Raw genomic sequence first — 25297 nt, 5'->3', positions numbered from 1 at the left:
AGATGGTGCACTAGATGGGGAGGGCTCTGACTTACTACCGAGAGTTCTTTCCCAGGAGTCTGGCTCTTGCCGACATTCTCAGGGTGCAACTGATTGCTATATTTGGGGTAGGGAAGGAATTTTCCCCAGGTAAGATTGGCAGAGATCCTGAGGGGGTGGGGGTGTCACCTCCTTCTGCAGCATGGGGTGTGGGTCACTTGCTGGTTTAAACTAGAGTAAATGGTGGATTCTCTGAAATTTTAAGTCTTTAAATCATGATTTGAGGACTTCAGCAACTCAGCCAGAGGTTATGGAGTGGGTGGGGGCGGTTCTGTGGTCTGCAATGTGCAGGAGGTCCAACTGGGTGATCATGAAGGTCCCTGCTGGCCTTAAAGTCTGAGGTAGCTTGCTGCAAGCGAGCTGCACTTGTTGGGTTGCTAGGAGACTGACTCTGCTGCAGGCCCTAGTCCCTGACAGGGCCACAGCTGACTGGCCTTCATCCATGTTGGGCATCTCCCATGATGCCAACCTTTAAAGGGATTGAAAGATATTTCCTGTTTATAGAAAATGGTGAATGAAGAACATTTACATGGCTTTTTATGTATACATCGATATGAGCACTTACATTCTCCCTGGCTAATTATATTTTGCAGAACAAAAATTCCCTCTACTTTCAAATGGGTAAAATATTGTTCATTTTCTGTGTAGAAGAGCTGCCGGTACTGCTCTGCACCATTTTCCACTTCCAAGTGGGGTGTGTTTTCATAAGGTGGTGTTTTCATATGTAGAGCTCAGTTCTCTTTTGGGAAACAGCCCGTTTGCACTGCTGGCTTAACTGGCCCAGGAGATTTGACTAGAGGAAGAGGGGATGGCTGGATAACCAACTATTGCCAGATCACCTCCTCTGCAATGCACATGTACTTACTTCAGATTCATTATATCCTTCCCTTGCTCATTAAGTGAGGAATACTCACAATTTAGCTCCCTAGTACTCTCTTCCACTATTGATTTTAAATTAATATCTTGGTCTAAATTGCTTCTCAAAGTAATTCTACAGCATGATTCAGTCTCGGACAGGGGCACCCAAACTTTGCCCAAGAAGGGGTCAATGCTTCTCCTTGGAGCTTGGTAAAGATGAAGGGAGAGAAAGGCCAAATTGCAGAAGTGCATGGGGCACATTCAGCCTAGAAACTACACTTTGGCCACTTCTGGGCCAAATATGGCAGTGCCTTTGTTAATTAATGAGTGTTCATTATAGTTCTTAATCCATGCTGCAGTCTTTCTGTAGATGAAGTGTGCTCACGTAGAGGGATGGAACGGAAGTAAGCATCGCACACAACTGGATGTTAAGGGCTGCTTTCTTCTATACAACTGAAGTTGATTCCATAAGACTAAATGGAGTCTGTTTACTTGCCAAGGTGAGATATAACTGAGCAGTGATACAGCATCTAGGTAGTCATAATTAGGATGACTGGGAAGCAGCATGCTAATGGATAGAGGCTTTAGATTGGGAGTCAGGAGACCTAGGTGTGGTGTCATCTTGGACAATTACTTCATCTCTCTGTACCTGTTTTCCCTCCCATCCTTTTTCTGTCTTGTCTACTTATCTTGTAAGTTCTCATGTGTTTGTAGAGTGCCTAGTACAATGGGGTCTCAATCTTGGTCAGGGCCTCTAGATAGTACTGGAATGCCAACCAATAATAATAGAACAGAGTATGTGGCTGCAATGTGCTTCATTCTTGCCAATTAATAGTCCTAATTATTTCTAGAACAAGTGTTAGTCATATTAATTACACTAAAGCCCTGGAATATTACTGCTTATATTTTGCTAATGATTTGCCAACTCTGCATTACTCCTGCAATAGGAACAGATTTTTCCAGGTTATCAAAATTTGATTTTGGGACTTGTCAAAGGCAAGAAACACAGTTAAGTAACATAGTAATAAAACTGGTAACCTCTCCGTAAACCCAGCATAAGATCTTTGGACCAAACTGATCCCCAGAGTCACTCCATTGACTTTGCTGGAGTGACACCACGAATGAATTTGGCCTTTTGCGTTTCCTTTAAATTAGGGCCAATGAGACAGCTATGTTTGTGGGGAAAAACAAGAACATATGCTGAAAACAGAGAGTTTCCAACAAAAACTTAATCCAGCTTGGGAATGAAATTCAACTGCAAAGATTTTGTGGTTGGCTGAAGATCTGTTCTGAGATTTTCCTACTGAGAAGTTAACATTATACAGCCCAAGAGCACCTTCCGGAATTTAAATCTTATTAACAAAGAGTCAAAATAACTGAACTAGGTCCAGCATGCTGTTTGAAGTAGAATACAATAGCCATGGTGTGTATCATTTTCTATAGTGAAATTGACTTTGGACAATGGCTGCACAAACAAACCTGCCCCAAATATGTGGATAACAACTTCACTTCGTCACCTGTATAGAGCTGTGAGAGCTATTTACAACACTAACCATGTTAGTGTCCTCTTGTCCCACTCAGATGATTAATTAGAATTCCCTGGTGCCTGAACACTCTGCGAGTGCTTTTGTTTGACAACACAGCAGGCAATCCCTGCAGTATTTGTCTTGCACAAAGCTGCAAGAACAATCATAAGAGCTAACATGGCATTGGCAATAAATAAATAATCTGGGGAAATGGCATTGTTTAAATCAAAAGTATAGCAGGAAGGTCGAGCTAGCCATTCTTTATCTAAATAACCTCAGCAATTCAATTCCACGATCTTAATAAATAAATAAATTCAAATGTGAACCAACAGAAAATGTTGCTTGTGTGTGTCACCCAGGAATCTACTAACAAGCTGCCCTCATGAAAGGAAGTGCTCTATAATATAGTCAAAGCACATGACTAGCAGTCAGGGCACCGGGGTTCCATTTTTGCTTTTATCCCAGACATTATCATTATCCTTGAGAGATGCCCCAGGCTGGTTATACTGAGCACTGAAAGGGCACTGACAGGCCAAAGGCAGTTTTAGTAGACAATATCTAGGGAGTTAAAAAGAAGTCATTCAGTTATTGGGATGCTGGAGTTCTTGGCCTCCTGAGTCTATAAAAAGAAAAGGAGGACTTGTGGCACCTTACAGACTAACAAATTTATTTGAAAAAAATAAAAATAAAAAGTGTCTGTTTTTGGTCTTGGCCACATAAGAGAATTCAAACTTAACAATTATGCAGTAGAATTTTCATTTTATTTCCTTTCCCTAACTCTCACTCCCATTTCTAGAAATAACCGCCTTGTCTATACTAGCTAGACTACAACAGTTTAACGAAGGATTTGAAAACTAGAGCAATTTTTAAATTGATCTTGAGCAAATCCCTAATGTAGACATGCTTAAGCCAACTTAAGCCCCACTTAAATCTGCTTAGCTTCATCTATAGGTTACTGATTTAAGCTGAGTAACATAAGCAGGGGTAAATACCTCCACGATGGCCACGATTTTGGCCCATACTGGTCACTGACCCAGGGACCTCTGGTGCTAAAAGGGAGAACCAGGTCCTGCAATTCTAAAAGGGAGAGTCTCTATAGCTTGACCCAGGCTCTGACACTGGGATCTGTAACCGCCTCATGTCCTCCTTGGATCGGGCACAGAAGAGGAACTTGTAACACCTGCTAACCAGCAAGTTGCACATCTATATCAGAGGTTTGCACCACGTTAAGTAGATAAATGTTTCGATCAATTTAGTTAAACTGGTGCAACTTTATTAGTACAGACCAGGCCACGGAATCCAATGTTTATACCATATGGAGGCGAACGGAATCCAAGCCCGGCTCCCAGAGGTTATTACAGTTATGACAGGGGTCTGAATCAGTTAGTGTCTATACAGTATTCCACGGGCGTGGCCTTCACCAAGTGGAAGATGCCACTGTGCACCATTAGGTTATCGTGTCTTCATTAAGTGAACTGGACTGAACAGCAATCACAAGATTACCAGCTGCAGGAGAATAAAGCTGCCATGGGTTTAAAACAAGGGAGGTAAATAAGCAACACACGAAACTGAATAAACCAAATGACTAAAGCAGGGGAATTCAAAGGGAGGTGGAAATATATCAAATCATAGAAACAAGAGGCTGAGTGAGAATCTTAGTTGCGCAATTCAACCTGTTACGGTGTTAGGAAAGCAAGGGCGTTACATATACGGAAAGTGCAAGAAGTTCTGATCCACACAGACTAGGTCTCCGCTGCAAAAAATAGCTGTATGTTTAACTGGAGACAGCTATATCGAATGAAATCCTAGTGGAGACCAGGCACAGGTAGCTTTTTGCACTGATGTAGCTAGTCAAGGTCTATTCCACACATCCCTTCTGGGATTTACCTCAGCTACGAGAGGCAAGGTAAAATCTACAGAGGCACAATGTGCTACTGCCTGTTACCCAAAGCCCTGGAATCCAATTCTTCTTCATAGTCTTCTTCCTATGCACGGCTTTATCATTGTTCATTAGCTGCCACAATAGAATTATCCCGTAACGGCTATGGAGTGTTACACTGTAATCTGTCCTCTCTGGCTGACTGGATTTGCCCTAAGGCAAAAACAATGCCTCTGCTTTTTAAGGAGAATGACAATAAAAGCAACAGGAATACGTGGTTGAGAATTTGAAAGTGGAAGGAAGCCTGGGTGAAAGTGATCATGAAATGGTAAAGTTTGTGATTCTAAGGAATGGAAGGAGGGAAGAACAGCACAATAAAGATAATAGATTTCAAGAAAGCAGACTTTAGCAAACTTGGGGAGTTGGTAGGTAAGATCCCACGGGAAGCAAGTCTAAGTTGGGGGGATCAGTTCAAGAGAGTTGTCAGACATTATTAAGGGCACAAGAGCCAAGTATCCCACTGCACAGGAAAGATAGGAAATGTATGGCAAGAGGCCACCCTGGCTTAGCCAGGAGATCTTCAATGGTCTGAAACTCAAAAAAAGAGTCCTACAAAAAGGATGAGTATAAACAAATAACACAAGTATGTAGGGACAAAATTAGAAAGGCCTAGGCACAAAACGAGATTAAACTGGCTAGAGACATAAAGGGTATGTGACCGTGATTGCTGGAGGGGCCTCACTGAGATTGCTCAATCAGGGCAAACTGCAAAGAATGGGGCAGACGATTCCCAAAACTGGTGGTTTATTTTAATACTTAGATTCAGCAACAAAACAGCGTCTGCAACACCTTACTAGTTACCCAGAAGCCAAAAACACAGCTCCCCTAAAGTAATCCAGTCCTGGGCTCCCACCCAGACATCCAAATCCAATATGGTGAGGATTACTTAAAATCTTATTTACCATATATAAATTTCTATCAATCACAAGAGATTGGACACACTACTCACCAAGTCAATGATTATTTCAGATTTATCCAAATACATGCTTATAGTCAATTCTTATTAATTAATCTAAGATTTATTATAAAAGAAAAGAAGGTGAGTACTACGGTTAAAGACTATACATACAGATATGAATAAAGTTCTTAGGTCAGCTTCATAGCAGAGATGATGAGCTGCTGAGTTGTCAAAAGTTCACCCAGAATCAATTCCATAGGTTATAGTCCAATAGGCAGTCCACGTGCAGAGTCTGTTTAAATTCTTCCATGAGAAATTGCAGGGTAATCCAGAATGGAGCTGGAGACCTCAGTCTTACAATTTAAACTTCCCCTGACAAAGTTCAAGCAGATCTGAGATGGTAAGCATCAGGCCCTAGAGTTCTTTTATAGATCTCTGGCAGGCTACGATAGCCTCTTGACAGAAGATAACACAGTAGGCATTCCTTGGATGAAGAATAGGTAATATACATTGTTGCTTTGAAGTAAACCTCCTATTTCCAAGGCACACACTGGTAACTAGCTGCATCCATTAGCATAAGGTAATTAACTACTCTAGCAGTTCATAGACAGTTTACTACAAACTTCAAAGAGAAATACAGACGGTGATATTATTACATCCAAGTTTCATCTAAATGCTAATATTCCCTTTTGATCTCTGCATCAATAGAATATAGGAACAGACAGGAACTGAAGTTTAGCATATACAGGCTAATCTGGTTACACTGTTAATATCTAACAATATATAGGTGTAAACAAACAATTAGTATTTACTTCTAGTTCTCTAACAATATAGGTTTACATTTCAAAGGATTTAGTCCACTTACATGGCTTTGATAACTATCTACAAGAAATAGCCCTGTTTATCATTTATTTCTCATGGGAGAATTCTGTGCCACTGCGCAATGCAGAATTTGGCAGAAATTAATGCGTTCGCAGAATTTCCTTTCCCACACTGAAACTGGCTGCAGTGCTGCTGGCCACCATTGGGGGCTGCTAGACCCGGCAGAGCCCAGCTTGCACATAGACGATACTGCCGGGGGGGAGGGAGAGGAAGCTAAAGGATTCCCAGCAGCTGCAGTTCCCCGCACACCCTGAGGGAAGGAGACAGCGACGTGCAGGAAACTCCACACAAGCCTGGGATCCAGCATCAGGCTGTTTATCCCTCTTGATCCCTGGCCTCTGAGGGCTAGGGGAATGGCTGTCTGGGCTGGAGGGGCACAGCTGGGCTCTAGGGGATAGGAGGATGGGTGTGTGCACTGTGGGGGCCCCATGCCTGGGCTTTGGTGGGAAGGGGATGTGGGTATCTGGGCAAAGGGGAAGGGGGATGTGGCTGGGCTCTGGAAGAGTGTATCTGGGCCAGGGGCCCCCATGGGAGGGAGGGGATGTGGGTATCTGGGCAGGGGGGCCCCCTGTGGCTGGGCTTCAGGGGGAGGGTCAGGGCCGGTGTAACCACTAGGCAAACTAGGCAGCCACCTAGGGCGCCAAGATTTGGGGGCACCAAAAAGCAGTGCCCCAAATTTTTTTTTACACTATTGCTTAGGGGCAGGTACCTGTCAGTCTCCAGCGCTTGGGCCACACCAGGGCCAGCAGCCTCTTCACCTCAGAGTCTCCCCCGCTTGCCAGAGGGCCACTTCTCCTCTCAGGCTCCCTTGCCGCTGCCACCGTGGCCGCCCAGGAGGACACGGGCAGGGAGCACTGCCGCGGAGGAGATGCAAGGGGCCAGGCTCGGCTGGGGACCCGCACCTGCCGGCCGAGAGCAGCAGGAACCAGGCACCACTCGGGGGGAGCCGGGCGGCCCACGCCCAGTGAGACGGCAGCCTTCGCAGCAGCAGGGGCAGGCAGGGAGCATAGGCGCCCTGGGCTACTGCATGCATCCGATGAAGTGAGCTGTAGCTCACGAAAGCTTATGCTCAAATAAATTGGTTAGTCTCTAAGGTGCCACAAGTCCTCCTTTTCTTTTTGCGGTTACAGACTAACACGGCTGCTACTCTGAAACTTGTCATAGGGGTTTCTGTAACTCTCTACTCCTGGGGGAATTTTTTGTGTGTGTTTGTATTGTTACAGACATATTTGCAGACAGGTATTATGAAATAAAACTACCAAAAATAATTGAAACTGACATGATCATGTACTGGTATTTTGACAAATAAAATCTGCAGAATTTTAAAATAATGTGCACAAAAATTTTAATTTTTTTTGCTGCAGAATTCCCCCAGGAGTAATTATTTATATACTTTTCTAATATGTTCCTAAAGGTTGATTTCAGGTCACTTAGCCTGCTGGTTGCTTAGCCCTCACTGGCTCAGTGTCACGGGGTAACAAGAAAACATTCTACAAATACATTAGAAGTAAGAGAAAGACCAAGAAGAGGATAGGCCCGTTACTCAATAAGAGGGGGGTGGAGAGGAAAACAACAACAGAAAATGTGGAAGTGGCAGAAGTGGCAAATGATGTTTTTCTTTCAGTCTTCACCAAAAAGTTTAGTAGTGACTGGACATCTGAATGCTAGTGAAAATGAGGTAAAATCAGAAGTTAAAACAGGAAAAGAACGAGTTAAAAATTACTTAGACAAGTTAGAAGTCTTCAAGTCAGCAGGGCCTGATGAAATACATCCTAGAATACTCAAGGAGCTGACTGAAGGGATATCTGAGCCATTAGTGATTATCGTTGAAAAGTCATGGAAGACGAAAGAGATTCAAAGGAATGGAAAAGGGCAAATGTAGTGCCAATCTATAAAAAGGGGGATAAGACAACCAGGAGAACTACAGTCAACTTAACTTCTGTATCTGGAAAGATAATGGAGCAAATAATTAAGCAATCCATTTGCAGACACCTAGAAGATAATAAGGTGGTAAGTAACAGTCAGCATGGATTTGTCAAGAAAAAAAATGTCAAACTAACCTAAGAGCTTTCTTTGACAGGGTAACAAGCCTTGTGGGGGGGGCGGGGGGGGAAGGGAAGCAGTAGATGTTGTATGTCTTGCCTTTAGTAAGGCTTTTGATATTGTCTCGCTTGACCTTCTCATAAACAAACTAAGGAAATAGAACCTAGATGGAGCTACTATAAAGCTGGGTGTATAACTGGTTGGAAAATTGTTCCCAGAGAGTAATCATCAGTGGTTCACAGTCAGGCAGGAAGGGCAAAACAAGTGGGGACCCACAGGGATCAACTGTGGGTCTGGTTCTGTTCAACATCTTCATCAATGATTTAGATAATGGCATAGAAAGTACACTTATAAGGTTTGCAGACGATACCAAGCTGGGAGGGGTTGCAAGTGCTTTGGAGGACAGGATTAAAATTCAAAATGATCTGAACAAATGGAAGAAATGGTCTGAAGTAAATAGGATGAAATTCAACAAGGACAAATGCAAAGTACTCCACTTAGGAAGCTGCACACATACAAAATGGGAAATGACTGCCTACGAAGAAATGACGTGGAAAGGGATTTGGAGTCATAGTAGATCACAAGCCAAATAAGTCAACAATGTAACGCTGTTGCAGACAAAAACGAACATCATTCTGGGATGTATTAGCAGGACTGTTGTAAGCAAGACACAAGAAATAATTCTTCTGCTCTACTCTGTGCTAATTAGGCGTCAACTACAGTAGTGTATCCAGTTCTGGGTGCCACATTTCAGGAAAGATGTGGACAAAATGCAGAAAGTCTAGAGAAGAGCAGCAAAAATGATGAAAGGTCTAGAAAACATGACATATAAGGGAAGTTTGAAAAAAACTGGGTTTCTTTAGTCTGGAGAAGAGAAGACTGAGGGGGACATGATAACAGTTTTCACGTACATAAAAGGTTGTTACAAGGAGGATAGAGGAAAATTGTTCTTCTTAACATCTGAGGATAGGACAAGAAGCAATGGGCCTAAATTGCAGCAAGGGAGGTTTAGGTTGGACATTAGGAAAAACTTCCTAACTGTCAGTGTAGTTAAGCACTGGAATAAATTGCCTAGGGAGGTTGTGGAATCTCCATCACTGGAGATTTTTAAGAGCAGGTTAGACACCTGTTAGGAATGGTCTAGATAATAGTTAGTCCTGCCATCAGTGCAAGGGACTGGACTAGATGACCTCTCGCGGTCCTTCCAGTCCTAGGATCCTATGTTGGTAAAACTACTGGGCAACAGACCTATATACCTTCTTATGAGATGCACATGTTCTTTAATCTGCTCCATGGAAAGTGAAATTATGGAGACATTAGTAGTGACTCCAAAGTTAAGATTGCAACAAGATTTGGATACATATATCCATATCCTTAGCCAGTGTAAATCAGTGAAGATCCATTGACATCTGACTCTGTGCCTGCTTTATATAGTTATGCAGATAGTGTCACTGGTTTTTAAAAGCAGCCTCCATTCTTGTATTTACAATTTTATGGCTGCAATGAGTTGCAGTTGCAAATTTTGCACATGCTGTTATGCACAAACTGCCTGTGGTTACCAAATGGCTTCTGATTTTATTTACCCTGAATACCTGCAGTGCACATATCATTCACAATAGGCATGGTAATGTTGGAAGTTTGAGTTGTCTGGCATGGAGGCCAACTAGACAGGTCAGCCATGTTCAGTGGTTTGTCTCAATACTAAATGAAACAAATGAGTTGCTGGAATGTTGCAGAGCTACAGCAAGAAAACTCCAAGTTGCAAACTTGCTTGTGGAGAAACATACAGTTTAAATCCACCAGTGACATGGCATAAGCTTGCATAACAAAGGTCAGGATCCCTGTCAGCCAACTGTTTCCTCCTGAGTCTTAATGGTTTTCACACTCAATAATAAAAAGATTTGTGGGGTGATTTTAGCTCAAAGATATGTTCTTGGATATATGTACGTATCGGGACAGAGAAGTCTGCACATGTACATTCCACGCACACCTGAAGGAGTTAGTTACCTGTGTGAAAGCAGGATCGGAAGGATGGGGACCCCAGTACGCTAATTTTTTACCACCGCCACCAAAGCCTGCTCTCCATTTTCTAACTATGACCTGGTCTACACTTAAAAGTTAGGTTGATGTAACTATGGCATTCAGGGGTGTGAAAAACTGCCCACCTAACCCTCCATGTAGAATGCTTCAGTCAACCTAGCCACTGTAGCTCAGGGAGGTAGAGTTCCCACAGCAATGGAAAAACCTCTTTGAGAATTTTCCAGATCAGACTCCTCTCTAGTTAAGAGTGGATCCGTTTCTGCTGATATATTATGGATCAAATTTTCAAAAGCCTTTAAGTGATTTAGAAGCCTAAATCTCATTTTCAAGTGACTAATCTCTTAGATACTTTTGCAAATTTGACCCTATATCTTCTCCATTTTGGGGGACTGACTTCTTTTATCGCACCAAAAATCTCCCTGTAATCTTTGGGAAATTTTGGAATCTGTGATAAGAAACTGTGATAAGAAACCCAAAAGCTGAATTGCCAACAAGACTTGCAAATATTTCCCTTCATTTATAAGAATCATGCTGTGCATATCCAAAAACATCAACACAAGGGGATGGGGTGAAATCACCCATAAACAGTAGACTGTTTCATTTGAGAAAAAAAATACATTGGCTTTTCTTAAATCACAAGTGGCACAATATATATGTTATGTGGGAGTCACAGTCTGATCCCATACTACTAGGATATTTGTCTTCAGTTATAAACAGCTCTGTCTGGAAATAATGTTGCCATACACCAAAGCATTAGATGTGCTTTCCATGGAATTTTACCTACGAAGAAGGCAATAGGTCAGTGGGAAAAAAGTATTTTAGTGAAAGTTACCCTTCATATTTGGAACTTTAGACCAAACAATTGCCATTTTCTCATGCTTTCCCCTGCATGATTTCAAACATATCCCCAGCTGCTGATATCCAATGGGGTCTATATTTCCACAGCTAAACTGTTTCACCATGTTCTAGTCTGCAGGCAGTAAGTCAGGCTCTCCTTGCCAGCTGCAATTCTCCATGCTTGCCTTTCCTTTAGTAACAGCTGTTCTCACTGATTTTGGCCCACCCGCCACATTTACTAAACAATGCCAATCATTAGCATTACCATTTGTTTCTGGAGACATCCAGCTTCATTTACTTTCAGTCGTAGTCAGTCATGCACTCTTTTGAGCTGCGGCTGCTGCAGAAACAGCAGTACAGATTCCCAGCTGAAGCTTAGGACCAGAAAGATGACAGGGAGTGGGGTGGATGATTTATAATAGGGGGAAAGTGGATCAGAATGGCTCCTCACCCAACCCTCCTCCCACCGTATGTCTACACTGCAATTAGACATCGGTGGTTGGCCTGTGCTAGCTGACCCGGGCTAAGGGGCTAGTACTAAGGATCTGTTTAATTGTGGTATAGACATTTGGGTCTGAGTCCCTTGCACCTCACAGGGTCCTAAAGCCCAGGTTCCAGCCTGAGCCCAAACATCTGCAGCACAATTAAACAGCCCTTTAGTCTGAGCCCTGTGAGTCCAAGCCAGCTGGCACAGGCCACCTGTGGGTTTTTAACTGCAGTGTAGACATAACTCAGTGTCCAGAAATCCCCCCTCTCTTCCTGGCCCAGTGAAATGGCCACCTCTAAACCCTATCAGCCTGGCCATGCACCAGGGAATTATTTATTTAGCCTTCAGAACACCTCACCTTCACTCAGGGCTCTTAAAGCAATTTAAATGTATAAGGCAAAGTGTAAAATCCACAAGGCACATTGAACTGCCCAGACCACACTGACTGTGATAGCCACCCCTCTTACCACATTCACTCCCCTGCGCATTCCAGCTTCATCAGCTTGTGCAGGTTTTATCGCACACTCTTTGGTGTTTTTCTTAAAGCTCCAGCTCCTGGAGCCCTGTGATTGTGAGAGACTGTCAGCTTTCATTTAAAAAAACAAAAGTTAGTTTCTGGCCAGTCTTGAGATTTTTGGGGGGCCTGGCTCATGACTGTTGAACGCCTGGGGCTGGCAATACAGCGGTGGCCCCCACAGATGAGCTTTGCAGCATGCCACAAGCAGGGTCAGTCTGGTCCACCAGAGTATCAGGAAGTCTCCCAGGAGGTCTTTGTTTTTTTAAAGTTTGGCTGGCTGGGGCAAACACCACTCTCCTCTGTGGGATTTAATGAGAGACAGACCCCCTCAGCCCACTCCTCTCCCTCACAGGGCCCTGCCATTCCCTCCTCCTGAGGCGTGGTTGGTGTGATGATCCTTTGAGCAGGGCTCTTACCTAAAGCGTGGAGAAAGGGAGGATTGAAGATCATCCCCTTGATGTCCCGCTATGTGTATGGAAACCCTCCCAAAGCAGAAGGATGGTCCATTGGCTCAGGCATTCCCTCAGCATCACGGGGTTCAGTTCTTTGCTCCACCACAGTGCTTGATCCCAGGCAAGTGTCTTCACTTGAAACCCTGCCCCACTGAAGTCAATGAGAAATTTTGCCAACAACTGGGGGGGACGTGGGGACAGGATTTCACCTGTAGTCTCTCAACCTCAGGTTTCCTAGCTGTAAAATAGGATAACACCACTGCCCTGTCCTGCCTCACTGCAGTGTTGTGAGGCTAAATACAATTAAAGATGGGGAGGGGCTCAGGTACAATGCTAATGGGGGCCAGATAAGCACCTAAGAGAGACAGAAATGCTTCTCCCTGTGTGAAAACTACAAACTGTCACTGTTATAATATAAAACTAGGCATGATCCTAAGACTTGGATCTGCACTTTCCTAGAATTCAAGTGTGTTTGCTCAGGTGTTTCAGTCTGGCCCATTTCTATATGGAACCCATTCTCCTGAGTCTTAACAAGGTGCTTATGTGTGCACACTCCCCTCAAAGATGCACAGAGACCTACTAGGACCAGAAAAATAAAACACAGTTTGCAAATAAACGAGTGTCACCTCATTAAGCTTCCTCAGCCACTGGCAAACTTACTGTGCTCGTCTGTCCTACTTGTTGGTCTGGGATATAAGATGTGATTACAACAGTCTAAACCAAGCAAATAAGCTCAGGGTGAGGAGCCTGCTTGAATATTGAAGGAAGTAACTTCACTCTGCAGCGTTACAGTCACACATAAGAACACTCAGCCTCGTTCATACATATCCACGTTTTGCCTAGTTTTTATTTCCTGCACATCTAACAGCTGCCACATGTTTTCTTGACAGATTTCAGAGTAGCAGCCGTGTTAGTCTGTATTCACAAAAAGAAAAGGAGTACTTGTGGCACCTTAGAGACTAACAAATTTATTTGAGCACAAGCTCTCATGAGCTACAGCTCACTTCATCAGATGCATTCCATGAAGTGAGCTGTAGCTCACGAAAGCTTATGCTGAAATAAATTTGTTGAGTACTTGTGGCATCTTAGAGACTAACAAATTTATTTGAGCATAAGCTCTCATGAGCTACAGCTCACTTCATCAGATGCATTCCATGAAGTGAGCTGCAGCTCACGAAAGCTTATGCTGAAATAAATTTGTTAGTCTCTAAGATGCCACAAGTACTCCTTTTCTTTTTGCACATGTTTTCTTGGTTCCTGCTCCTCCAAGTTCTCTTCTTCCCACGACTGTGAGCACTTCAACTGCTGTCACTTTTGGACATTTTATTATCATGGTTTCCTTTCATCCAAAATTGGCTTCAATCATTTTGAAGAGCACAGAACAGGTTATTTGAATGGTTGTAATATTTCTGAAGGGAAGGCCAGGGCATAATTATATTTCAGAGAGAAAAGGTCCAGCTCAGGAAGGTGGTTATAGCATGAGCCTAGGACATGGGAGAGATGGGTTGAAGTCCCTCCTATGCCACAAACTTCCTTCATGACCTTGGATACGTCACTTAGCTTCTCTGTACCTCAGTTCCCCAGCTGAATAACAGCACTTCCCATTCTCACAGGAATGTTGCATGAACAAATAAATAAATACATTAAAGATTGAGGCATGCAGACACTACACGTATAGGGGCACATAAGTATCTTAAACAGACATTTCGACTGACTCCTTTTCCAGCTGTACCATATTTTAAAATGGGTCAAACATTTAGCCCCAGATCCAAAGTTAGAAATGTTTGGAGTAGGTTTATTTCTAGCATTTACATTTGAAAAGTCAAATATATCCCTGTGTGCAATCCACAAAACCTTGAGGGGGAGGGGGGGTTGCCAAGTCTATTTGACCTACACTGAGTCTACACTACAGAATTCACACACCAACCAACATAGAAGCCAGCAGCATAGACACAGTTATACCTACCTGCGTCCAGACTAGGAGTGTTTTGCCAGGATAGCATACCCATACAGCTATACCAGCTAAGAGTTCCTAGTGTAGACCTGGCCTCAAGACTGTAATTACCCACTTGTGCCCAGTCCATTGCTGCTAAAGAGAACTACAAACCTCAAACATTCCAGAAGAATAGCATGGGCATTTTTGCATATCCACTTAATATGTTCCAGGGCTGTGGTCTTCAGTGAAAAGACTCAGTGAAAACTCCAAAACAATAAGCTCATTCAAACACAATCTCTCTTCCCCAGTTGGGAATCAATGCAAACAAATCCTGTTGTGTAAGGGCATGGGGGGGAGGGGCAAAGGTGTGTGTGTTTGAGGAGTGGAGGAAGCATTCCCATTGCCAAGCTGCAGCATAACAAAGAAATAAACACAGCAACATAAAGCAAGGGTGGGTCCCACAACGTTTTACAGGTATTTTAGAAGGGGCAATTTCGGAGTGCTGGCTTGTTGCATTGTGAGCTGTTTCCCTTTGTTAAGTTGTTCAGTGGTACCATCCTGGTGAGGAGGAGGAGGAGGCAGGAAGGGGTGGAGGGAAGGGTGTTGTAATAACAAAACCCATTTATGCAGACCATTTCATTCCAAAGTATATTCCAGACTGCGCACACAGTGTCTCACCACCAATCCCATGTTCCTGGCTGATAGCGTGTGGAGCAAACCCCCAATGTTCATTGCACACTGTGGAGAGGATAAAGGAATAGTCACATGCCTGAAAGTTAAAGCCATGTACAAAAATATATATATGACTCATTAAATTCAATTGTGGCTGGTGCCAAAAATTTCCCTGATTTTCTTCAGTGAAGCCTATGTCTGCAGAGCCTCCAGAATGATTAAAGGATTAGAAAACCTGCCTTAAAGTGAAAAGAAGTACTTGTGGCACCTTAGAGACTAACAAATTTATTTGAGCATAAACTTTCGTGAGCTACAGCTTATGCTCAAATAAATTGGTTAGTCTCTAAGGTGCCACAAGTACTCCTTTTCTTTTTGCGAATACAGACTAACACGGCTGCTACTCTGAAACCTACCTTAAAGTGGCAGATTGAAAGAGCTTAATCTATTTATCTTAACAAACAGATGGCTAAAGGGTAACTTGATCACAGTATATAAGTACCAACATAGAGAACAAATATTTAATAATGGAGTCTTCTGTGACATTGCACTCCATAATGTTTTATGGAAACACGTTTATGAGTGTAAATATGATCTAACTGGAATATGTTTTATGCAAAAGGTCTCTTGTAAGGTATCATTACAAAGCTTATAATCACCTGAGTGTGTTCATCCTATTTATATGAATGTATCATTCTTGTATCTGAAACTAGGAATAAGAAATATAACTCTGAGGTCCTATTGAATTATGCAAAATGTGGGCCATTAATGGTGGTTTGGAATCTTGATGGCTCCAATTAACTAGGACAATTGGTTGTAAATGGTTCTGTTTAACTGTAAGCCTTTCTGTATACCTGTGTGCCAGCAAGTGGGTAATGAAGTCTTACAATGACAGGTGATCATTTCACCTGAACTGGAATGCATCTGAAACCTGGTGCTTTTCCATTTAGAAGGAGGGGTGGGGTCCCAGAGAGATAAAGGATTCCTGCCTCGTGCCAAAGCTATAAAAGGGAGTGGAACAGAACAAAGGGGGCTGCCAGTCATGAGAAATCCCCGAGTTACTAACAAGGTCTGTACCAGGGGAAAGGATTGGGCCCAGACTAGGAAGGAGTCTAGTCTGTGAAAGAAGCTTATTGGAACATCTCTGAGGGTGAGATTTACCTGTAGTCAGTTTCTTAATGTATTAGACTTAGACTTGCGTGTTTTGTATTATTTTGCTTGGTAACTTACTTTGTTCTGTCTGTTATTACTTGAAACCACTTAAATCCTACTTTTTATACTTAATAAAATCACTTTTGTTTATTAATTAACCCAGAGTAAGTGATTAATATCTGGGGGAGCAAACAGCTGTGCATCTCTCTCTCTATCAGTGTTATAGAGGGCGGACAATTTATGAGTTTACCCTGTATAAGCTTTATACAGAGTAAAATGAATTTATTTGGGGTTTGGATCCCATTGGGAGCTGGGTGTCTGAGTGCTGGAGATAGGTGATCTGCTGAGCAGTTTTTGGTTAAAGTCTGCAGCTCTGGGGCATGGACCAGACCTGGGTCTGTGTTGCAGCAGATTAGCATGTCTGGCTCAAAAAGGCAGGGTTCTGGAGCCCCAACCTGGCAGGGAAAACAGGCTCAGAGGTAATCTCAGCACATCAGAGACTGTCCCAAGGAGGATTCTGTGACCAAACCCATCCCATCTTCAGTCTAGCAGAGAAGGTATAACACGATCCAATGGCTGGAAGTTGAAGCTAGACTATTTCAGAACGGGAAACAAAGCATACATTTTTAACAGTGAGGGTAATTAACCATTAGAACAATTTACCATGGGTCATGGTGGACTCTCCATCACTGGAAATTTTTAAAATCAAAACTGGATGTTTTTCTAAAAAAATCTGCTCTAGGAATTATTTTGGGGAAGTTTATAACAAACGGTCAGACTAGATTATCACAACAGTCCCTGCTGGCCTCGGAATCCATAGAACACAGAGACACTCATCCACAAGTAGCAAACTACAGGATCCTCAGTTGCTCTGTTGAGGCTAGAGATGCATCTATGCTAGAAGAGAGACAGCAATACTGATCTAGTCTGGATGACTGTGTGTAGGATGGGATTTGGCTTGAGAGTGGCTACTGTGGATCTATTATTGAGTTGGGTTGTGGTTTTGGAAGCCATTCACAACAACCAAAAAGGGTTTCTTCTTTTGGATCCCCACTGAGTAAATCCAGCCTACTCCCAGCAGTGGCATCCTCTGCTACCTCCACAAACACCCACACGGGTCACTTCCATAACAGGACAGGCATGTTACATAGAGGACAGTCATTTGTCATCTATATATTTTTTAACAGATGTTAAATGAGGTAGCTGTTACAGGAGAGGATGTAGGGTTTAACTAGGATGTAGGGTTTAACTTGAGTAGAGCATGTTGTCCCGTTTTAACTCTAGTTCAGAGATTGCCAATTAGATCAAGTTAACTAACAACTGCAAACATTATCCTAGGTTGAGTTCTAGATTACGCCACCACCACTTGTGGAGCCTGTAGACTGGAATTTAGAATCATATTAGTTAACTCAACATGATCGCCAATGAACTTGAGTTAGATAAGGGCCACAAACTCTAGTCTAGATATGTAAGAGTCAGAACTCTCCAGTTTTATTCCCAGCTCTGCCTTGCTATTTAACCCTGGGCACATCACTTAACTTTTCTGTGCTTTGATTATGTCTGCTCATAGCTCTAAGGCCTTGTCTTCACTAGACAAGGCAAGCTGTTGGTTTAACATGTGTTAGCTGGTCAGGGTAAACCCTTATCTACATTTAGATGTTAAAATACCCCTTTTCCTGCGAGTGTAGATACAGCTTAACTGGGCACAGTACAACATATCTAGCCTGCAGGAGCGTTGCAAGACCTCCTTGCTGTATGCAAAATGCTTGGAGATCTTCAGATGAAAAGAAATGCAGTTTGCCAACTTCTTCCAGCCCAAACAGCCAAGAACAAGGGGAGCCCCACCTGTCCTTCTCTGAAAGATCTGACTAGAAATCATGCTTCAGTTGGAGTTATATGGGTTTGTTAGTTTAAAAAAAAAAAAACTTATCTTGTCAATGCCAATACATTGCCAAGGCACTGATGGATGTAGCTCGTCCTCCACCCAATACATTTCCTCTGTCCCCTGCAAGCACCTTCTCCCCCACAGTCCCAAATGGGTTAGTTTTCCTGCTGCAGCTATTGCCCCACACACAATTTCTGAAACATGCAAAGACTGTTTTTGTCGCTGTGCTGCAAGAGAGAGGAGATGCTTTCAGATTAAAATCAGGCACTGCTGAAAGGCGTCTCTGAGGGGAGATCCTGCTTCGAAGTCTTCACAGCATTAGTTGAGTCAGGGGTATGTTCTACTTAAGAAACTTGCAGCTTCATTCTCAGAGGCTGGGGAGACGAAGGATAAAAGATTTCAGGAGGGCAGGTAAGGGAACCCTCTATAATCTCAGTTTTATCCTGGACAGAGCCCGCTGCTGATTATTGGAAGCAAATCATGAGATTCCATCCTGCTATGGAGACCCCTTCTCAGGTTTATACCCCGCATGGACCCTCTCTGCAGCCCTCCTAGCAGGATTTCTATGACAAGGTCACTGAGGCTTGGGAAGGAGGTGGGATATCTCTTCTTGAGAACGTGTTACAATATCATAAAGAGGCCTTAAAGAAACAGTGTCCTTCAACAGGTGTCTGGAATAAAACTGGCCCTGCTTCAAGTTAAAAAGGAAAGGCATTTTCTCTGCTTGGACAGCACGTATGCCCCCCACCCCTTAAGTGATGGGAAGATCTTAAAGTGAAATTCCTTCCCTTAAACTCATAGACCAGGGGTGGGCAAACTTTCTGAGCTGAGGGCCACATCTGGATGGGGAAATTGTATGCAGGGCTGGGGCAGGGGGTGTGGGAGGGGTGCGGTAGGGGGTGCGGGAATGGGCTCAGGGCAAGGGGTTGGGGCAGAGGAGAGGTGTGGAGTGTTTGAGGGGGCTCAGGGAAGGGGGTTGGGGTGCAGGAGGGGTGCGGAGTGCAGGAGGTGGCTCAGAACAGGGGTGCAGGAGGGGTGCAGACTGTGGGAGGGAGCTCAGGGCAGGGGGTTGGGGTGCATGGGGGTGTGGGGTGTGGCAAGGGCTCAGGGCAGGGGGTTGGGGTGCACGGGGGTGTGAAGTATGGCAGGAGGCTCAGGGCAGGGGTTGGAGTGCAGGAGCGCTGCGAGGTGCAGGCAGGGGACTTAGGGCAGGAAGCTGGGGGGCGGGGAGCAGGAGGGGTTCAGGCTCTGACCCGGCACCACTTACCTAAAGCAGCTCCGGGGTGGCAACAGCACACACTGGGGCCAGGGCAGGCTCCGTGCCTGCCCTGGCCCGACGCCACGCCGCTCCAGGAAGTGGCTGGAACCACATCCATGTTGGGGTGGGGTGGGGGGCACAGGGCTCCACAGGCTGCCCTTGCCACACCTCCAGGTTCCTCCCCTGAAGCTCCCATTGACTGCAGTTCCCCATACCCGGCCAATGGGAGCTGCGGGGGGCAGTGCCTGGAGGCAAGGGCAATGCACAGAGCCCCCGCTCCCCCTGGGGCCCCAGGGACGTGGTGCCGGCCGCTTCTGAGAGTGGCATGGGGCCTGTGGCACCATGGGGGGCAATCCTGCGGGCCGTAGTTTGCCCACCCCTGTCAGAGACTCATAGACTTAAAGGTCAGAAGGGACCATTATGATCATTTAGTCTGACCTCCTGCCCTGCTCCATGCCCCACGCTGCACAGGAAGGCGAAAACCCCCCAGGATCTCTGCCAATCTGCCCTGGAGGAAAATTCCTTCCCAACCCAAATATAGCAATCAGCTAAACTCTGAGCATGTGCGCAGGACTCACCAGTGAGACACCCAGGAAAGAATTCTCTGTAGTAACTCAGATCCCACCCCATCTAAAATCCCATCATAGACCACTGGGCATCTTTACTGCTAATAGTCAAAGATCAATTAAATGCCAAAATTAGGCTATCCCATCATACCATCCCCTCCATAAACTTATCAAGCTTAGTCTTGAAGCCAGATATGTCTTTTGTCCCCTTGGAAGGCTGTTCCAGAACTTCACTCCTCTGATGGTTAGAAACCTTCATCTAATTTCAATTCTAAACTTCCTGATGGCCAGTTTATATCCATTTGTTCTTGTGTCCACATTGGTACTGAGCTTAAATAATTCCTCTCCCTCTCCGGTAATTATCCCTCTGATATATCTCCCCTCCACCTTCTTTTGGTTAGGCTAAACAAGCCAAGCTCTTTGAGTCCCCTTTCATAAGACAGGTTTTCCATTCTTCAGATCATCTGCATGAAGTGCTGCCTGATAGAGCTGATGGAAAAAAAGATCCGAGGATTGGAGATGCAGGTGGTGAAACAATAGTAAATTGGCATTTTGACTGTTCTTTTGGGTCTTACTTATCTATAGCAGTAGGGCATCTCCCACACATTATCTTTTTCTTGGTGGTACCAAGGGTGAAAGATTCTGTCCTGCCATGTATACTCATGTAGAGGCCATCATGCATGCAATATGGGAGTGCTACAATTTAGCAGCATTGAAACCAACAAAAAAGGAGTGACATCAAGGACGATGGAACACAGGAGCCCATCCACTTTTTGCCACAGGCCTGGCCCCTTGCCCCTCCATTTCCCCCCCAAAGCCTCCCCCCCCCAAAAGTTGGAGCCAGCCCAGGTAAGAGCAGCTGGGGGAGCTCGGGCATCTGCGGACCCTCCACTTTTGACAGCAGCCCCAGCCCATGTCCCCACCCCCCGGGCTCCCTGCCCAGGGCAGATGTTGTGCTTTCTGTTCAACACACATGTCCAGAATACATCCCCGCTACTCTGATGGAACTGGGAGCATATTTTTAAAACACCCAACACATGGCAGTAGATTAATTAAGATGCAGCCATTGCATTTCTATTTGAATGGAATTGTGCAGGGTGTAGCAGAAAAGTCAATGCAGAATTTGTCTCTTAACATTAACTTTAATGTCATTTCAGTGGTATGTTGAGATAATATCTAGCAATACTTTAAAATGCCTTTTGTGGTCTCAATAAAACCTTGCTGAGAGTATCATATTTCCCATTGCACTAAGTACATATTACTGAATTAGCCACTGTGCTACCATATTCAGAAAATACTCAATGGTAAAACTCTCACTGACTCCAGCAGGGTCAGAAGTTCACCCGGTGTAGCTTATCAGCCTTACCAGTTAACGATGTACAAAATTTTTCATCTTTGTATTTTTGAGAGGTGTGCCAGGGTAACGCCAACAGACCCCGGTCGTCGGTGGGCAGGATTGAACCTGGGACCTCTGGAACTTAGTGCATGAGCCAAAAGCCAACTGGCTGTTAGCTAAGGCTGTAGAGCAAACTCATTTTATCTCTCTCTCTAAGTGGTCTCGGTACCACTAGATGGGACAGAGCACCACACCCAGTATGTGGGTTACATACCTCTCCTAGCTGAGGAAGCGCATCACGAGCTTCAGAGACTTCCCAGCTGAAATCCCGAACAAGCCCCAACTTGTAACACCGTCAGACCCCGGTCATCGGCGGGCCGGATCGAACAGGGATCTCTGGAGCTTAGTGCACGAGCCTCTACCCATGAGCTAAAAGCCAACTGGCTCTTAACTAAGTAGAGCAGACTCATTTAACTCTCTCTAGCGGTTTCCGTACCACTAAATGGAACAGAACACCACACCCAGGAGGTATGTGGGTTACAACAGGTCGGTTAAACCTCATTTAAAATGGGCACAATCACCACAGCTTTGGTGCAGCTACTTCATCCTAATAAAATCTTGTTGCTGTCACGCTAACGAGCATCAGTTAAATCAAAAGTCAGGCTGGAACTTGTTGGCTGAGCACAAAATTCCCTGTTACCTCACTAAAACATCCTGAGGGGGCCCAGTCAATAGAGCAACTGCTACTTCTGTTCTGCAGCACAAGCATTTATAGGTTTTCCTTGCAGAGAACAGGCCCGCTCCTCTTTCCAGAGATGGGAGTCTCGTATGGGAGAAGGATCAGACCCTAAGTGCCCACTAGTTTAGGGCATTCTCCCTGTTTCCTTGGCCAGAAGGGAGTGGTTGAAGTTGACCAAGTTATGTTTTGCCCGAGGATTGGGCTACACATATCCTGGCATAGCTATGCCAGTCAGGGATCTGGCTTTTTCCACACACTAGATGGAACGGAACAGGGGGGAGGGATAGCTAAGTGGTTTGAGCATTGGCCTGCTAAACCCAGGGTTGTGAGCTCAATCTTTGAGGGGGCCATTTAGGGATCTGGGGCAAAAACTGGGATTGGTCCTGCTTTGAGCAGGGGGTTGGACTAGATGACCTCCTGAGGTCCCTTCCAACGCTGATATTCTATGGCATAAATTGGTGCTGGCTGCAGGCTGATTTACACCAGCTGAGGGTCTTACCCTGTGATTGTCCTTTCCTAAATAGGGACAGTCAGCAGGTGTGCATAGGCTACAAAGAATTTAAAAACAGAGGTTGATTCTTCTCTTTGCTCTCTTCGGCTATCCCCAGATGATGTCAGTCAATGGGGTTCATTAGTTTTTAAGTGGCTGAGGAGCCCCATTTGTGCCTTGCAGATTTTCCACAGAAGTGACAGGTGTAATCTTGAAGGAGACATCTTCGTTGGCTAGACTGTTGTGCCCTTTAGAATCATAGAATAGAATATCAGGGTTGGAAGGGACCTCAGGAGGTCATCTAGTCCAACCCCCTGCTCAAAGCAGGGCCTAATCCTCAACTAAAGCATCCCAGCCAGGGCTTTGTCACGCCTGACCTTTCTTTCCTCTGTTGTAGCTTCTGTTCTCCTCAAAGTGAGCTACACCGGCATCCATCCCTAGTAACCCATTGACTTCCGTGTATTTACACCAGCATAGCAGATCCGATTCTGGCTTCACTCTATACAGTACACTGACTCAGCAAACCAGAGCAGTAATTAAAAAAAACCTCACTCAGCTCAATAGCAGAACAAAACACCTATTTGGAGACCAGCTGCCATTTCCCCTCCAGCAGCTTGTCCTTCTGAAATAATGCAGCTCATTTGGATGTGCTCTGAATGCCCCCCAAGCGCACAGCAGAAGGAAGGGTGCGGGTGTGTGTGGGGGGGTGGGGGTTTCTTTCCGCTGCAGAAGCAAAAGGAGGCCGGTCAGCTTTGCCCTCGCTTTGCCAGGGCGGAGGCTGGGGATTTCAGCACAGCCAAAGGATTCGCTTTCTGGGGGCCAAGTTCCATTTTTACAGGTCTTTGCCCCTAATCGACTCCTGTGCTGTGCATTTGGTCAGCCACAGCTGCATTGGATTCGTCAGGCTGATTGTAACTCTGACGCACCCCAACCCAAATCAACAGGCGTCTTTCCCCTGGCTTCCCTGGACCAGTGACCGCCCAACACACCCCCATCACCCCTCTATTGAAAAATGGGCTTAAACCCGGCCCGCCTCTCTTCCTAGGTCACCTGCAGCAGCAATGCCTTGCAGGGGCGTGGAGGGAAGATTTGGCTCGGAAGCAGAGAAACCGGCTCAGTGCCCCCCCCCCCTTGACAGGGACTGCGCCTGTCTGCACTTGCTGCGGTTTCCATTTCGGCTGGACGCCGCCCCAGCTCCCAAGCAGCAACGAGCCCACCTGAAACCGCCCGGCCCGGCCAGGGGAACTCCGTCTCCCTCGCGCTTCCTCCAGCTCCGGCTTGGTTGGGCGTTTTTTTTTTTTTTTTGGCTTGAGTTTTGCCCTATCCCTAAACTTCCCCTCGCTCCTAGTTAATCCGCAGCCCCCCGCGGTCTCAGGGGGGGCATGCAGCGGAGCCCTTGGGGGACACCGCTAGAGGGGGGCACCCCCAAACGGAGCCAGGTCTGAAAAGGTGCCCAAGGCAATGCACACCAGCCTAGCCTCTAGCCTCTTCCCCTAGGGATCCCCCTTTTCCGAGGATCTTGAAACTTCCAGGGCGCCGGGGCGGGTAAAACACCAAACCAACCCAAACACGCGCAGCTGCTGGGGCGAGTTCAGTGGAGAAGCCCGAGCTGGAATTTCAATCCGAATCCCAGCCGATCATCCGTCTACTACAGCGATCGGAGTCCGCAGCGGAAACCCATCAGCCGCCACTGACCCATGCTGGGAAGGCGGCTCCCAGAAATTGAAAGAAAACGGGGATCGGCTCCCCCAAGCCCCTTTAAACCCATGCAGGGGAGAGGAGAGATCCCTCTGCGGGCGTGTTTCCCCCACAAAACCTCTCCGCTCTCACCCACACAGTAGCACCACCCAGCACCATCACTCAGGAATAATAAGCACCATTCCTAGCTCACCTTTATATTTTTCCATCTGGCTTGTAGGCAGATCCAGACAAGGGCTCGGTTTTTTGCAGCAGCTCGGGTTTTTTCAGCCTTCCAGATGCCCAAGGATTCCCCCACGAGAAGACGATCGCTTTCCCACCAATCCAGTTATGTATTTCTCTGTCCTAAAGCCACTTCTCAGCCTCTTATTCTGGCTCCAGTCCGTTTCCCTCGCTCCCCTCTCTGAAAGCTCCTCCCTGTGAGGTCACGTACAGCGGCTGTACCCGCTGCTGCGAAAGTAGCTCGTTGCAAAGTTGACTGCAACTCCAGCAGGCGTGTGTCTAAAAGGGGCTGCGTGTGAGAACTCCTCGCTAGCCAGTCCCCGAGTCTGTCACAGCGGCTGCGACTACAGCACGCACATTACAGCCCCTGTGGGTGTAACCGACCTAAGCAAAACTGAGCTACCTTTAAAAACAAACAACAAACCCAGGGCAATAGATGGGTCCTTTTCCATTGTTGTCAAGGGAGGGTGGGGGAGATCAGGGCTCGGAAAAGAGGAAGCTTCAAGTATTATGAACAGTTCCTCTGCCAGAGCAAAGGGCAGCTTGTACAGCAGGGCGCCAGAGATTGCTGATGACTGTCGCTGAAATGTGGTGCCCAGATGAAGGACCAAACCATTTTATTGCTGTGGACGGTTCCAGATTGGGCGGTGGGAGCCCAGAGCTGAGGGAACCTCCTGCAGGGACTTGGAGACAGGTTCCAAGTTGGTGTACTTGGGCTACAGCTAACTTATTTTTTTCAAGCCCCCAATTTACTAGTAGGTAATTCCTCTGTACTTTTAAATTGCTTCATCTTTCTGCTCTTTGTCATAAGTCCTCCCACACCATCAG

The 25297-nt window shown here is 45.5% G+C and overlaps 1 protein-coding gene across 2 annotated transcripts in view; it reads right to left on the bottom strand.

Moving 5' to 3' along the window:
• AFAP1L2 (actin filament associated protein 1 like 2) overlaps positions 1-24884 on the bottom strand; it is a 120360-nt gene extending 95476 nt beyond the window's left edge. Inside the window, exon 1 of one of the 2 annotated variants that reach the window (XM_074959290.1) lies at positions 24441-24884. In XM_074959290.1, the coding sequence (XP_074815391.1) occupies positions 24441-24456 (16 nt within the window). In that variant the 5' untranslated portion in view covers positions 24457-24884. The remainder of the gene's footprint in view (positions 1-24440) is intronic. The other variant, XM_074959291.1, reaches the window with a different exon arrangement.
• Positions 24885-25297: the final 413 nt, after the last annotated feature.

The sequence above is a fragment of the Natator depressus genome, chromosome 7 (assembly GCF_965152275.1).
Source record: "Natator depressus isolate rNatDep1 chromosome 7, rNatDep2.hap1, whole genome shotgun sequence".
Lineage (NCBI taxonomy): Eukaryota > Metazoa > Chordata > Testudines > Cheloniidae > Natator > Natator depressus.
This window is presented reverse-complemented; position numbering and strand designations above follow the sequence as displayed.